Genomic DNA, 15,543 nt, shown 5'->3' with positions numbered 1-15,543 from the left:
TCAATATATATTAACCTCATCAATGTGTTTAGGTGCCATCTTTGAATGCTAAATGGAAACCCATGTATATTACATTCACTGGTTCTCCTTTATCTACCCTGCTTGTCACATCAGTAGTCCACCCAGAACAGCTTGCCAAACACTATTTCTTTTCTTTTATAAAACAGTGTTGGCCCTGCTTCATTGTCTTATGATTTTCTAAATGTGTTGCTATTACCAGCTTAAATTTAAGCATTTTCCCAATGTTAATTGTCAGACTAACAAACCAATAGTTCCCTGCTTCTTGATTTTGTGCTTTCCTGAATAATAGCATTCTATTTAATAGTTTTCCTCTCCTGAAACCTGGAAACATTTCTGGTCTACATGGCCACTGCTTTTAAAATCCCAGATCTGATGCAAGTCACCATTTCCAAGGGTTTTGTCAACTTTTTAGCCAACTTAATTTGCCTAGTACCTTTTTCAGATCAATTGACATTACTGTAAGTGTGTTCTTCCTGGCAGATTCTGGCACAGGCAATATATTGAACATAAAATGGAATATGAAACATAGTTGACCTTAAGAGGATTGAGATTTTGAAACTGCTTTTTTTTCTGATTCATTCTTCATGAATTCCTGGATAATGAAAAACACTAAGCAATCGGACTTATTGCTCAACCCTTTTTTCAATTGGTGCTCCTACTCTGAATATCACCAAAGGCAATTAAAATGCTTGGTTTTAACTCTTAAGAGAAAAATACGGTATTAAATAATTTTATTAACTAGCAACATAGCGTTCCATCTTCTGGGAATATCATTTGTTCTCTGAAAACAATTTGTGTATGGAAAGAGTCATACTTCATTTTATACCTTCATACCTTCCAACCAATAAATTGTGACTCCAATATAAACACAGAATCTCCTCTTGAATCTAAATGACAACAGCTTTTTCTGCACTTGTAGGTCAATATACCCCTAGCGAAACAATTTGAGAAAGCTTTATGCCTGAATTCACATTCACTGGAAATTAAATCAAAGAGTCTGAAATTTATTTACCTGCAGTGATAGAACTGTGTCCTCTCCCTTGTAATCCTCTCCGTTATTTTAAAATAGCCCAGTAGTTGAGTATATTATAATAAGGAAGAATACTTTTGCATAAGTTATTAACTGCTTGATAGCACACGGCAGTATCTTCTAGCTTACTGTAACCCAACAGAGGGGACCTTTGCTTCTAGCTCAAAAATCACAGAGCAATATGTTAACTTGTTCACATCACCTGTGCCAGACCTCTGAAACATTTATCCATCTTTTTTCATGCCTGTTTGACCCCGATCAATTTTTCATTATCATTGCTGGTAATATGCTGACAAATATTAAGTATTCCATCATTTGTTTTTTTTTGAAGAAAATTACCCAAATCTCTCCCTTTGTTACTTTGGTGAAAACCTTCAGTTACCAGTCCTCAGCAACCAAAAATTATTCCGCTTTTTTTTGCTTCATCAAAATCTCTTAGAACTTCCAACTATAAAATCTTTTCTTAACTTTTGATGTTCTTGGAAAAAGAACTTCACCCTTTCAAATCCGCAAAGCCTCAAATCAGCAATACGATCTCAGAAAATCCCTTCAGGACCGTCTCCCTACTTTTGGCATTCTTTCTAAGCTATATTGCCAATAAACAGGATGCACTGTTCTAGCTGTAATCTAACAGATTATTTCCATCACTCCAGCATTTCCTCTTTTTGTTCTCCACACATTTTATTCATAAAATGCAAGCTCTCACAGATTTATCAACTGTTCATGCCTGTTTATAAAGGGAAAATAATTACAAGTTTTTGTTTAGAGTAGTCAGTGATGGCATTTCCATTCCATTTTATTAATCTGAAACCATCCACAAAACCCACAGGAGCAGCATTTTAAACTACTGTTCCCTCAGGTTTTCTGGATACATACATGCAACTTTAGGAACTTGCTTTCAATTAGGAAACTTGCATGGCTTTTAATATACCAATAGTAATAATTGTTTCTCTTGTTCACCAACATAAGCAGAAAGCAGCTTAATCAAAATTGAACAGGTATTCTCACAGACAGAAAACTCTGCTACTCACTTCGCCTTTGCCTCCTTTCTTTCAAGACATGGCCGCCGGTGTAATCCATGGAGTTTAAAATGATCACCACAAAAAAGAATCCACACTGCATAGTAATAACTGCACAGCTCTGCCTCTGTTCTAGATGAAGGCTGGTGCTGATGAAGGTAGGATCAATACCAAAATGACACTTGTGATACTGGGTAGTCGTTTCTAGAGTGAGTCATAAAAGTTTGGCTTAACACGCAAGGTTCTGTCTACATGCACTCCCCACAACTGGGACAAGAGGAAGCTTATTTTCAGGTATAACTCCATGAAGCTTGCGCGTTGATGGAAAATGCTCTGTTAAAATCCATTCAGATGTATTCTACATGAACGTGATGTTTGGTGGCCACTGTATACTGCTCGAACAGATGCGGAAATAAGCAGCTTGCAGTCTGAAACATAATCATCCGGAAACATCAATTAGAATGTTCACAGAATATTTTCAGTTAAACATTAAAAATATGTTCAGATATAAAACTGATAGAAGTAGGTCTTTATCTTTTTTTCTAATTCTTTTTAAAGAAGTGATGCTTGATTGACTGTCAGGAATGAGTTAAAATAAAAGTCAAGGCAGAAATTCTTGGTATTTTCTTACGAAATGTAAACATTAAGTCCCGCACAATTACTTTCAGAAAGTTGGTTACATTCAGGAATGTAATTTTCAACACTTTCACACTTAAACATGATGTCTCAAAGTTGTGCTTCTAGGAAGGAGCTTTGTTTCACCCTTGGCAATGCTGTCTGCAGCCACCTGCACGTTAATATTACTCAGAAGCCCTTCTTATTGAGCACTTGATAGATTTGAGTAATTTACTGATAAAGCATTAGTTAAATGAAATTAATTTTATCGTCACCTCCTGTACATTATTCATCACAGACCAAATACTATAGTTTTAAACCAAGAGGACAAGAAACTAACTGAAAAAAGTTAGTCAGAAATTATTATGCTCTCCTTTATCTGTTCATTTTTGAAGGTTACGTCTTTCTAACCCTGTCCAAGTAAGTCCATTAGTTTGAAAATGTTATAACATTTGAATCGGACTCTGTACAAGTGTCATTTTCACAATATCAACAGGTCTAAAATTATTCTTTCTTCTTTATGAAACCTCAGTATCGACAAATAGCAGTGCAGGATTTCAAGGAGCAGGTTACAGACTGTAAAGCATAGACTGGATCAGATTTGATGAGGGTAAAGCTTAAAATTTGTTATCACTGTCACTCTTTCTCCAAGTTATCTTACTGGAAAGACACATAGTCTATCAATTTATTGTTTTCTAATACACATGTTAACAAAACCTAGAGATGTGATTTCATAGATATTTTAAAGAAACACATCACAGATCTATTATGTAACTTTGAATTTTTAATATATAGTTTTATACAGTGTTACATCACCCATAAAGAATATTTTATTTAATTATTTTTCCCTTATCTAGCAACCTCATGTTAAATACAAATATATTGCTCTTACCGCTGTGCCTCCAATCACCACTCTTCAACGTATGCCTAAAGTCTCTACAAACTTAAACTGCAGCTACGATTAATACTGCTTTCTGATCAACTGATAGGAGGTGTGTTTCAGGGAGGGCAGTGGGAGGTCGTATGATGAAGCTGTTTCTGGTTTAGCTTCACCTAACCCATCCTTCCCCAATCAACCCCGAACTAAGATAGATTGCCATGCTGCAATATAGTGCTCCACCTAGCAGTCATGCCAAGAATTGCCATGGTTCATTCAGTACAAATGGTCAGGGCTGAATATACCAATCTGGGATTCAGGCTGACAAATCTTATGACTTGGAATTTAAAATTACTATTTCATAAGCTGATAATACAGCCATGCATTCCTCCAACAATAATTGATCATATATTTTTAAATGCTGATAAACATCAATATTATAAACAGGTAAAACATAAATCTTGAGAAATACACTATTTGGTGATAGCATTATGAAATGGTGGTCTCAATTTTTTTGAAAGGATTTTTTTTTGGCCTGTTTGTTTATGAAAACTCATTGCTTATCTAGGAACACATACAGTAGTAACCATCTTGGATCAATTTTCAGAGTTTATTTAAAGATCAGGGCAAATGTACACAGTCGGAAAGCAAAAACATGGTTAACAGACATCTGGATTGAAAAGGGCAGCTCAGAACGTGCAGGTGAAAGTAGATCTGCTCAAACTATTGTGTTTTTGCTTCCCATAAACAAACTGCAGAGGCTGTTGACACACCAAGTATAAAATTCTTCAAATTAATCAGCAGTTTAAAAGTCACAGCTACAATTTTAATCACCATGCGGCAATGTGCATGACAATATGCATATTATAATAGACTGAATCTGAAAGTACAAGTTAACTTTTAAAGCACGAATAAGTGGGGTGAACTTCAATCTTTATAGGTTGTGTTGCAATATAGCTGGTTAGATACCTTTACAGAACCTATCCCAGTTTCCGATGGAAGCTGGTTTAGCCAACAATTGAAATCAAAACTTATCAGAGAATAAGGTTTAAACGGCATGGTTTGGAAAATTAATTGTGATGTTTCTAAATTATACCTGCACCTTTCCTTTCAAGGTGGTTTTGATGGCTGTACTACTTGTTAAAATGATTCATAGTCTACACATTTGTCACTTTTATAGGTGGAGGAAGGAAGATCTCAGTCACAAATTACATGATAGAATCAATTAACTTTGCAGCACACTATCCAGTAGCTAGCCTGTCAGTTATATGACTGTGTTTTCCCCTATGTGATTATGGGAAGATTGGCTGCCACTTTGCTGTGGGCTAATGCAGGAGGATATCCATTGACATCCCTTCAGTAAAACCCACTATCTCTCCACTATGACCCTAAAGACTTCAATATCTATATTGCCTGAATACAGGGATTCCCAGCCTGGGGTCTACAGACCCTTTGCTTAACGGTATTGATCCATGGCATAAAAAAGGTATGACTTGAAGAACCCCAACAAAATGAATAGGACCTTTCTTAGGGTAGCTATATTGTGTATATTGGTAGTTTTAATGTTGTTTGCACAGGCAGTCAACTTGTGGGATACTTGTTAGCAAAGTAAGTATTACCTGATCACTTATTTACAAATACAAATCAATTTGAACTCGAGGGAGATTTTAATAATTAAGGGAATGAGGAAAAAAAAGTCTCTCATAGCAAGTATAGGTGAGAAAACGATGTTGAGATGAATGAAGTTATGCCAGTTGAAAGTGATCTTTTAAGAGCTTTCATGAATCTGTGGATGGAAATAGAGTTACTGAAATTGAGGATGTGGCAAATTTTATTTTCTGACAGAAGTTCACAGCTTAGATAAGTACTGATATCATGAAGATAAGTAGATAACTTTATTTTAGATATGGAATGACTTTCAATCAGTTTTGTCATAATTGCCTGTAATACTCTGTATGTATTAGTATAAACCAACTTAATTTAGTAACTCTGTAGCAAAACCTATCACACACATTTTTAAAACTGATTCACTAGGCATGAAACCTCCTGAGTTGACTGAAGTGCTCTCTTTATAATCCACTTAATACTACTCCCTCTGACATCAGTTGAAGGTAAAAATTAGATGGAGTATAAATTCAGTATTGCAACTAATCTGTTCAGTTTTCTGATGAGCAAATTGGATGGCAATTGTCCTCATATGCCAGATGGAACATAATCACAGATTATAATTCATGCTACGAAGAGTTCACTTGCTTGCTGGCTTTGCGCATTTTAGCGCAATGCATATTTCTTACAATACTTTTTTGTTAACCTGTTGTGTTTCTATTCTCAGCCACAGTAGGAGAGGTGATAAACCAAGATGGTCTGCTTCACCAAATGGGTTGTGAACAACTGAAGGGAAGAAACAGCTCTGGCACATTTTAGTGTGAGATCTGCAGAAGGGAGTAACAATATTGTAGACAATGTGGTACTTCACAAAACCGCAGCCACAAATTAGTTTCTCTAAAGATCTTACAGAAATAATCCTGTCTCTAATAAAAATATGCTAAGACCAATAACTGCAAGGCTGTTTGTTTACTTCAGCCTCCTTTGCTGGTTTAGGAAGGTCTATTTTTCATTCTCTCACCTTTGACCACTCTGCTACCGTCATTGGAATGGGTTTTTTTACATTAGAGCCCTGGGATTCTCCTTTCGACTGAACATGGAAAATATTATTAATAATGAAAGCTAAGTTTAAATCTTTAACCCTTACCTCAGTACTCAGAAAAGCACGTTGGATATGACTTACATGTTTTACAGTACGCAGGGATGCTGTGCTTTAGTTCGGTATTTGTAAGAGCAGTAAAAAAACGTTTGTAATGTGGTTATAATTTACAGAAAAATAGATACTGCAATCTCAATCCGAAACTCACTTCTGTAGCTGAAATAACAAAGTCTCTTACCTGAATATTAAAAATCAGCAGCTGTACCATCAACAGGTGTCGAAGAAGATTCTTTTATTTGTTTCTCATCTAAGCAAAAAAAATCAAACTTCCGACTATCTCTTCAGTTGCAAAACTTCTTTTTTTTGTGTGTGTGGTCTCGGTATTTTTCAGTCTGCAAAAGTTAGCTTCTAAATTGCTTCAATTTCAGCTTGACAGCAACCATAGCAGCATGGCTGTAATGAAAAAATATTGCTTAATTTTACTCAGCTGTTCGAGGCTGAGCAGAGACACCGGTACTCAGCACTCCAGAGATATGAATGGGGAAAAGCCAGTGGGGATGTGGAGCATCTGAGAACTATAGACAGGATTTCCTCCAACAGAATCTTCTGTCTAATTCATCTCACCCAATAAAGCTTCTTAATAACAGCTTAGGTCATTTTGTGGTGCAAGAAATCCAGCTTTTGATTCAGACTCTGTGCTCTCAAAACACTGATTATAGCTCAGAGCTCACAGCATCTCGCTTTGAATAAACAGCCAGCTCTCAGTCCAAGCTGAACACATTTAGTCACACCTCTTTACATTTTCATGCCAATCAAGTGGTCAAAGGGAAACCCTGGACTGGATCTGCATTCAAGCATTCTTCATTGGTGTTTCTATAGCTAAATAATGTTCCAGATTTGCACGGTTTTTCTGACACACTGATACGCTATTTCTTTGTAATTTGCTTTATGCTTCTTCAGATTTGTAATGAGAATAAAAGTTTAACAACAAGGCCTTAAGTGAGTAGGCATGCCCCCCCCCCCCCCCATCACCCAGTACATCTCCTCTTCTCATTACGCCCATTAGAGAGGAGCTACAGGAGCCTGAAGACACACACTCAATGTTTTAGGAATAGCTTATTCCCTTCCACCATTAGATTTCTGAGTGGACAATGAACCAACTCATGAACACTATCTCACTATTTTTCGTCTCGATTTGATCATGACACACACGAACGGACCTTGAAATCATGAACATTACCTCTCTTTTGCAATAGGTATTTATTATTTTATATTTCTTATAACTTGTGTTTTTATATATATTGCATTGTACTGCTGCTGCAAAGCAACAAATTTCATGATACATGTCAGCAATATTAAATCTGATTCTGATTAGTCTGAAACTTATGATAGATCTCTAAAATATCATACTGAATCAGAATCAGGTTTATTATCACCAGCATGTATGGTGAAATTTGTTAACTCGTCTGCTAGGTAGTGTTGTTCTGCAAAGGTGTACACAGGAGCAGTATAAACCAATAGTTATGCTTTTATTTCATCACTCTCAACTTCTACAGTTTTTGCATTGAATTTACATCACATAGCATGGGCAGAACAGCAAATGTATGATCAACAATTTAGTCAGTCCTTCCTTCATATGAGGATATAACAAAGAATTGCTTCATGCAACACAGAGCCACAGCTAAACTCATTTTACATTCTGGCTTTTCAGACAATAGCTTGTGTCAAATGAAAAGTTTCCATAGAAAGTGCATCACTTTTGGCATGATGCTTTCACATGACAATAACCTTTAGTGGGGGTCCAAATGTGTCATTTGATTAAAAGTCCAGTATCTGTAAAAACAAAAGCTCTAGACTACAGGATGAAGCAGGTGGAATTGCCATAGAAAGGCCAAGCTGAGTGGAAATGGTGTCAGGACTGGGAAAGATCGGTTTTGGAGTTACTTCACTGGGAGTGTACTGGATCAGGGAAACATGCTTCTGGATGCTGACAGACAAAAGCCTGGTTACTAAACAAGGAAGGCATGACTGAAGATTGGCACTGAACTCAGCTTCAGGAGCTTACAATCATAGAGTCAATGCCAAAGGCAATTTACTAATGTAAGTGAAGATTGAAGGAGAATCATTTCATTTAAAAGTCCACATGATACATGAGATACACAAGATGATAAAGAGTCATAGATCGTGTGGTTAGCCAGAGATTTTTACTTAGAGCAAAAGTGGCTAATACGAGGGAGTATAATTTTAAGATGATTGGAGGAAAGTACAGAAAAGGTGACAGAGCTAAGTTTTTTACACAGAGAGTGGTAGATGCATGGAACACCCTGCCAGGGGTGGAGGTAGAGGCAGGTATATTAAGGACATTAAGATACTCTTCGATAGGCACATGGATGATATGAAAATGGAGGGTTATGTAGGAGAGGAGGGTTAGACTCATCTTAGAGTAGGTTATCAGTTTGGCACAGCATCATGGACTGAAGGGCCTGTACTGTTCTATGCTCTATTTTCTATTACACCTTGATATGCATTCCTCCCCTCACTCTACCTTCTCAACCTTACTCCAACATTAAACCCTTCATTTTATCTTAATTACTGATTTACCAACTCTACCTATGTAATCCTTTGTGTTCCCATTCATCCAGTGTCACAGCACTTCCTTAGTGTTACCCTCAGCTCTCCTCATCTTTCATCAATCTGCCATCACTCTCAGTCGCAAGAACCCTTTCATTTCACTTACAGGAGCAGGGAGTGTGAGGAGAGCTGGATCTTTGCCCATCTCCCTTTTGACAGCTGCAGAGGAAAAGTTGGACTTCAACGAAGTTTTGGCAATGCATACGAGGAAATAGAATCCTCCCAAATACCTAGTGAACATCAGACAGGCACACGGAATGCAACACCTACTCATAACAGCTTGATAAGGAGTCAAAATATGATTACCTGCATTGATGGCTTTAATTCAAGATTTAACCTTCCTCAGAAATCTTGATCATTTTGTGGTGTTATTATGTTAACTCTACACTAAGTCCTGAACTCAAATGAAGAAGAAAAGCCCTATCCAATATAAGTATCCGTGGTTACCCTCATTATAAAAAGGTTATTCAATAACCACCTATTCTTCAAGAACTGTCTTAATTCCCTGTCTGCAGTGAGATCTAGCTACTAATACCTACTGTTTGAATTGTGGGATCCCCTCCTTACCAAGGAGATACTTCCAGTTATAAAAAACACAAAATGCTGGCAGAACTCAGCCGGTCAGACAGCATCTATGGGAGGAGGCAGTGACGACGTTTCGGGCCGAAACCCTTCATCAGGAGTGAAGTAACATGGGATGGTCGAGGGGGGATCAGAAGTGGGGGGAGGGATGAAGTAGAGAGCTGGGAAGTGATAGGCTGGAGCGAAATGGGCGAGGGGGAAGGTGGAGAATTATGGGAAATAAAAGAGAAAGAAAGGTAGGGCTGGGGGAGATTATAGTGAGGGGGGAAAAAGAGAGAGAAAGAGAACCAGACTAAAATTATAAATAGGGATGGGGTAAGGGGGGGCAGGGTTATCAACGGAGGTCTGTGAGTTGAATGTTCACGCCGGCAGGTAGGAGGCTACCTAAGCGGGAGATAAGGTATTGCTCCATCGACCTGCGTGTGGCCTCATTTTGACGGTAGAGGAGGCCATGGACAGACATATTGGAGTGGGAGTGGTCTGTGGAATTGAAGTGTGTGGCCACAGGGAGATCCCGCTACTGCTGGAGGACTGAGCGCCAGTGTTCGGCGAAACAGTCTCCCAGTCTGCGGTGGGTCTCCCCAATGTATAACTGGCCACATCAGGAGCAGTGGATACAGTATATCACCCCAGTTGACTCGCAGGTGAAGTGGTGCCTCACCTGAAAGGACTGTCTGGGGCCTGGGATGGTGGTGAGGGAAGAAGTGTCGGGGCAGGTGTAGCACTTCTTCCATTTGCAGGGATAATTGCCTGGCTGGAGGTCGGTGGGGAGGGATGGGGGGGATGAATGGACTACAAAAAATCTACTATAAACCTACAGACTCCCACAGCTACCTAGACTATTCCTCCTCCCACCCTGTCTCCTGCAAAATTGCAATCCCTTTCTCTCAATTCCTCTGCCTCCACCACATCTGCTCTCAGGATGAGGCCTTTCATTCTAGGACAAATGAGATGTCTTCACTTTTTTAAAGAAAGGGGCTTCCCTTTGTCCACTATCAACTCTGCTCTCCATCGCGTCTCCCGTATTTCACGCACCTCTGCCTTCAACCCATCCTCCCACCAGCCCACCAGGGATAGAGTCCCCCTGGTCCTCACCTACCACACTACCAGCCTACGGATCCAACGTATAATCCTCCGTAACTTCCGCCACCTCCTACGGGATCCCACCACCAGACACTTCTTCCCCTCCCCCCCCACTCTTGGCTGTCCACAGGGATCGCTCCCTACGCGACTCCCTTGTCCATTCATCCCCCCCATCCCTCCCCATCAACCTCCCTCTGGGCACTCATCCCTGCAAACGGAAGGTGCTACACCTGCCCCCACGCTTCTTCCCTCACCACCATCCCAGGCCCCAGACAGTCCTTTCAGGTGAGGCACCACTTCACCTGCGAGTCAACTGGGGTGATATACTTTATCCGGTGCTCCTGATGTGGCCATTTATACATTGGGGAGACCCGCCGCAGACTGGGAGACCGTTTCGCCGAACACTGGCGCTCAGTCCTCCAGCAGTGGCGGGATCTCCCTGTGGCCACACACTTCAATTCCACAGACCACTCCCACTCCGATATGTCTGTCCATGGCCTCCTCTACCGTCAAGATGAGGCCACACTCAGGTTGATGGAGCAATACCTTATCTCCCGCCTAGGTAGTCCCCTTCCTGCCGGCATGAACATCCAACTCACAGACCTCCGTTGATAACCCTGCCCCCCCTTACCCCATCCCTATCTATAATTTTAGTCTGGTTCTCTTTCTTTCTCTTTCCCCCTTCACTATAATCTCCCCCCAGCCCTACCTTTCTTTCTCTTTTATTTCCCATAATTCTCCACCTTCCCCCTAGCCCATTTCCCTGCAGCCTATCACTTCCCAGCTCTCTACTTCATCCCTCCCCCCACTTCTTATCCCCCCTCGACCATCCCATGTTACTTCACTCCTCACGAAAGGTTTCGGCACGAAAAGTCGTCACTACCTCCTCCCATAGATGCTGTCTGGCCTGCTGAGTTCTGCCAGCATTTTGCATTTTTTATTTATTTCCAGCATCAGCAGATTCACTCGTGTTGACTTCCAGTTACAAATTAGTTTAAAATCATTATATTTTAACTTTAATAACACATTTTTAAATTTAGACAAATAGATCTTAATACACATTTAACACTCACAGAGGATATCTGATTTATAAAAGAAACCAAGGTTGAGGAATAAATTCTAGCTCTTCTTTCTGCCTCCCCATCATCCTGCTATTCTGCATCTCATTCCTAACAATCTCCAGTGCTTTCTACCGTTTATACTACTTTGCTCCTAGTTGATAATTGTTTCTCAGATGCCTTTGCTGGGACAAAGTAATTCACACAGATGGCCTAAAATCATTTGGGAGACAGAGCTCCCAGACATCAACGTGATCACATACTTTAGAAGGTACTCCATGGGGTAATCATTTCCCTTCAAGTTGTCTGGCCACAGGGCTTCTATGCACCATGCACCTGCTGAAATATTTGTGATACTATTCATCATTAGCTCGGTTTTTATCAGGCCATAAGTCAACAGAAGGAAAGAATGAAGATGGCACGAGTAGTAGAAAGGCCACATTGGAGGCCATGGGAATGCTCCAGATTTTGATAAAAATCTCTGGTCCCTAGTTCATCAGAGAGTTCCGAAGCAGGAGCAAATATTGTACAATGTAGTGTCAGTCACTTCAGTTCCAGCAGCAGATTTTAGAAAGATACCTTTTCCAGTAGAATGAGAGACACTGTGTATTGAGGACCAAATGGAAGTCTTAAGCCCTATCTAATACAAATAGCTTCAGACACCCTCACAAAGGGGAGGTTATGCTGTAAGTACCCATTAAGTACTAGTTCACTTCCCTGATTATGCTTCATGAAGAGTTTAGCTGCAATTACCCATTATTTGAATGGTGGGTCCACCCTCCCAGCCAAGGATCAGATACTTCCAGCTAACAAAGTAGCTTAAACACAATGCATTTACTTTCAGTGATATATATTTAAATACAAACAACATTCTTAAGACACATTTGAAACTCACAGAAGATTTCTATCATGTCAGTTATTCCAAATTACAAACCATTTACAATGCACAGGGATTTCCAAAACATACAGTATTGTACAAAAGACTTAGACACTTGTAAAAGATTACATAAAGCAACAAAGTTTTCCAAAATAATAAAACTAAAAGTTTCAAAATATCAATAAAAATACTATGAAGAGCAGTAAACAATAAATAACTAAATCAAATCGCTAGTTGGTGTGATCACCCTTTGCATTTAAAATTGCATCAATTCTCTGTCCTGTAGTTTTATGAGAAAATCGGCTGGTAGGTTGTTCCAAGCATCTTGAAGAACTTACCAAGGCTCTTCTGCAGACTTGGGCTGTCTCGCTTGCGTCTGTCTCTCCAGGTAATCCCAGGCAGCCTCGATGCAGTTGAGATCAGTGCTCTGTGAAGGCAAAGCTTACAAAGAATCTAGGGTAACTAAGACTTCCGCACAGTACTGTAGGTACAAATCCTATTAGCTAAAAATACATATCTATGAGACATAGACAGACCAGTAATTCATTGTAAATTCAGAGGTAGAGGAATGAATTTTAATTTACTCCTTGTTTTTGTCATTCTTCTTGATGTTCCTAGACTACTCCTAAAAAGCCGGACTTCTCTTGCCATTTATACTATTTCTTTCCAGCTTAGGTGACTTCACATACATATGATACTTTTTTCGGATACCCTTCAACACAAACAGTCTAGAAGCTTCTCAAGACAGAGTTCTCAGGTACCTGCAATTAATGATGTGAAGTTGACTCTTTAAGTAAATAAACCCTCCAACATATTAAAAGATCAGCTATTGATATGTTATGTGATAGTATCCATCTTATCTGCAATCGTCCTTCAACTGAACAATTTAACTAGTGTTGTCTGGTTTGAAACAGGCACAATTAACTAACCCATTGTCTTATAATGCATCTGTTGAGCAGATAGCCCAGATGCTGTGGGCCAGCAAGTTTGTGTCTCTATAGACAGTGTTTGTTTGCAAAAGCGCCTTTTTAACTTCAAACTGATTACTGTTTGTCACCTATATCAAAAACTGAAGACGAGTCCCTGTTTATCTCAAGCAGCTAAACAAAGAATATTGGCTAGAAGTTTAACTTACTAAAAAACAACACTTTGATCATTAGAAGTGCCAACTGCTAGTGTTTAGAATGTTGAGTTAGGCAAAAAAAAATGGGGCTCCCTTTGCCCAGGACAGTGAATATCCATCACAGTTCATACAAGTCTCCATATCTTATAAAGGTGTATTGGGATTGGAGAAGGTCCAGAGGAGGCTTATGAAAATGATCTCAGTAATGCAAGTGTTAAAGTATAAGGAGTGCTTGATAGCTGTGGCCCTATATTCACTGGAGTTTAGAAGGACGAGGGGTGTGCTCACTGAAGCCTACTAGATATGGTAAGGCCTAAGTAGCATGGACGTGGAGAGGTGGTTTCCAAAAGGAACTGAAGATGGCTGTCCAGAACAGAGAAGAGGAGGAATTTCTTTAGCCAGAGGATGGTTGGATAAGGTAAAAGGGCTATTGTTACTTTAGACTAGAACGTGTGAGAGTGGAGGATATTTTCCCCTGTAGAATCAGGTTTAATGATTATCATTTTGAAAATTATATTTTTATTTCATCATTATTTGAATTTTCTAGCTCTATTGAGTTTCCATTGTCGCAGTGGAATTCAAATAACTGTGGAAGCAAAAATCTAGTATTAATATACTATTAATGCTAATAGTATTGTGGTGAACTACATATACCTGTCTGGAAATGCCCCACCCCCTCCACTGACTGCTCCTGTGGCTCCTCCCACTGACCCCGGTATAAAGGCGATTGGAGACACAGCCCCAGCCTCAGTCTCCTGGATGTTGTGTGGTGGCCACTTGCTGCTTGTTCTTTCTTCCTGACAATAAAAGCCTATATCTCACCTCACGTCTCCGAGAGTTATTGATGGTGCATCAAGTATTAAGACCATAAGGCATAGGAACTGAATTGGGCCATGTAGTCTATCTAGTCTGTTCCTCCATTCAATCATAGCTGATTTATTATCTCTTTCAATCCCATTCTCCTGCCTTCTCCCCATAACCTTTGACACCCTGACCAAGCAAGAATCTATCAGCTTCTACTTTAAATATATCCAGTGACTTGGCCTCCACAGCTGTCTGTGGCAATGAATTCCAGAGATTCATCACCTTCTGGCTAAAGGAATTCTTCCTTATCCCTGCCTTAAAGGGACATCCTTGTATTCTGAGGCTGTGCCCTCTGGTCCTAGACTCCCACATAATAGGAAACACCTTCTCTATGAACACTCAAGGCATGGATAGAGTGGACATGGAGAGGATAGTTTCCTGTAGTGGAGCAGTCTAGGACCAGAGGGAACTTCCTCTGAATAGAAGGGTTTTCCTTTATAAATAAATAAATATTAGACTGGTTTCAATGAGATCTCCCTCATTTTTCTAAATTCCTGCGAGTACAACCCAGAGAAATCAAATGCTCATACATTAACACTTTCATTCCCAGGAGCTTTCTTATTAACCTCCTCTGGATCCTCAGTATTAGTAGTAGCATTATTATTATTAATAATATTACTAATACTAATGATCATTCCTGTGTCTCCAGTTATTTGTTATTTATAAGTTCAAAGATGAACTTTGTCCAAATCTTGCCTTCTTTTAATGTGTTCCTCACAGCAAAACCAAAGAGGGCCTCTCATAGCCATCATATCCTTACTGTCCTTCCTCTCTTACCAAAGAATAATGAATACAAATGATCAAATATCTGTTGTACCTTCAAGATTAGCATGACGAACACTAGTACAGTTACAAAGATCAAAGTAAATTCAAACATTATTAATGTTAAAGCTGCAAATTTGTACAAAAAAGAGAAAATCTACAGATGCTGGAAATCCAAGCAACACAAACAAAATGCTGGAGGACTTCAGCAGGCCATACAACATCTATAGAAAAGAATAAACAGTCATCGTTTCGGGCTGAGACTCTTCAGGGTCTCAGATGAGAAGTCAGAGTAAG

The 15,543-nt window shown here is 39.4% G+C and overlaps 1 protein-coding gene across 2 annotated transcripts in view; it reads right to left on the bottom strand.

Moving 5' to 3' along the window:
• rspo1 (R-spondin 1) overlaps positions 1–6,942 on the bottom strand; it is a 176,461-nt gene extending 169,519 nt beyond the window's left edge. The window contains exons 1-2 of one of the 2 annotated variants that reach the window (XM_059954375.1): positions 6,505–6,942; positions 2,083–2,498 (exon numbers count right to left, since the gene is read on the bottom strand). In XM_059954375.1, coding sequence (XP_059810358.1) covers positions 2,083–2,173 — 91 coding nt within the window. In that variant the 5' untranslated portion in view covers positions 2,174–2,498; positions 6,505–6,942. Of the gene's footprint in view, positions 1–2,082; positions 2,499–3,577; positions 3,698–6,504 lie in introns of those variants that run through there. The other variant, XM_059954376.1, reaches the window with a different exon arrangement.
• Positions 6,943–15,543: the final 8,601 nt, after the last annotated feature.

The sequence above is a fragment of the Hypanus sabinus genome, chromosome 30 (assembly GCF_030144855.1).
Source record: "Hypanus sabinus isolate sHypSab1 chromosome 30, sHypSab1.hap1, whole genome shotgun sequence".
Lineage (NCBI taxonomy): Eukaryota > Metazoa > Chordata > Chondrichthyes > Myliobatiformes > Dasyatidae > Hypanus > Hypanus sabinus.
The sequence above is the reverse complement of the archived record's forward strand: the minus strand, read 5'-3'. Positions and strand labels throughout refer to the sequence as shown.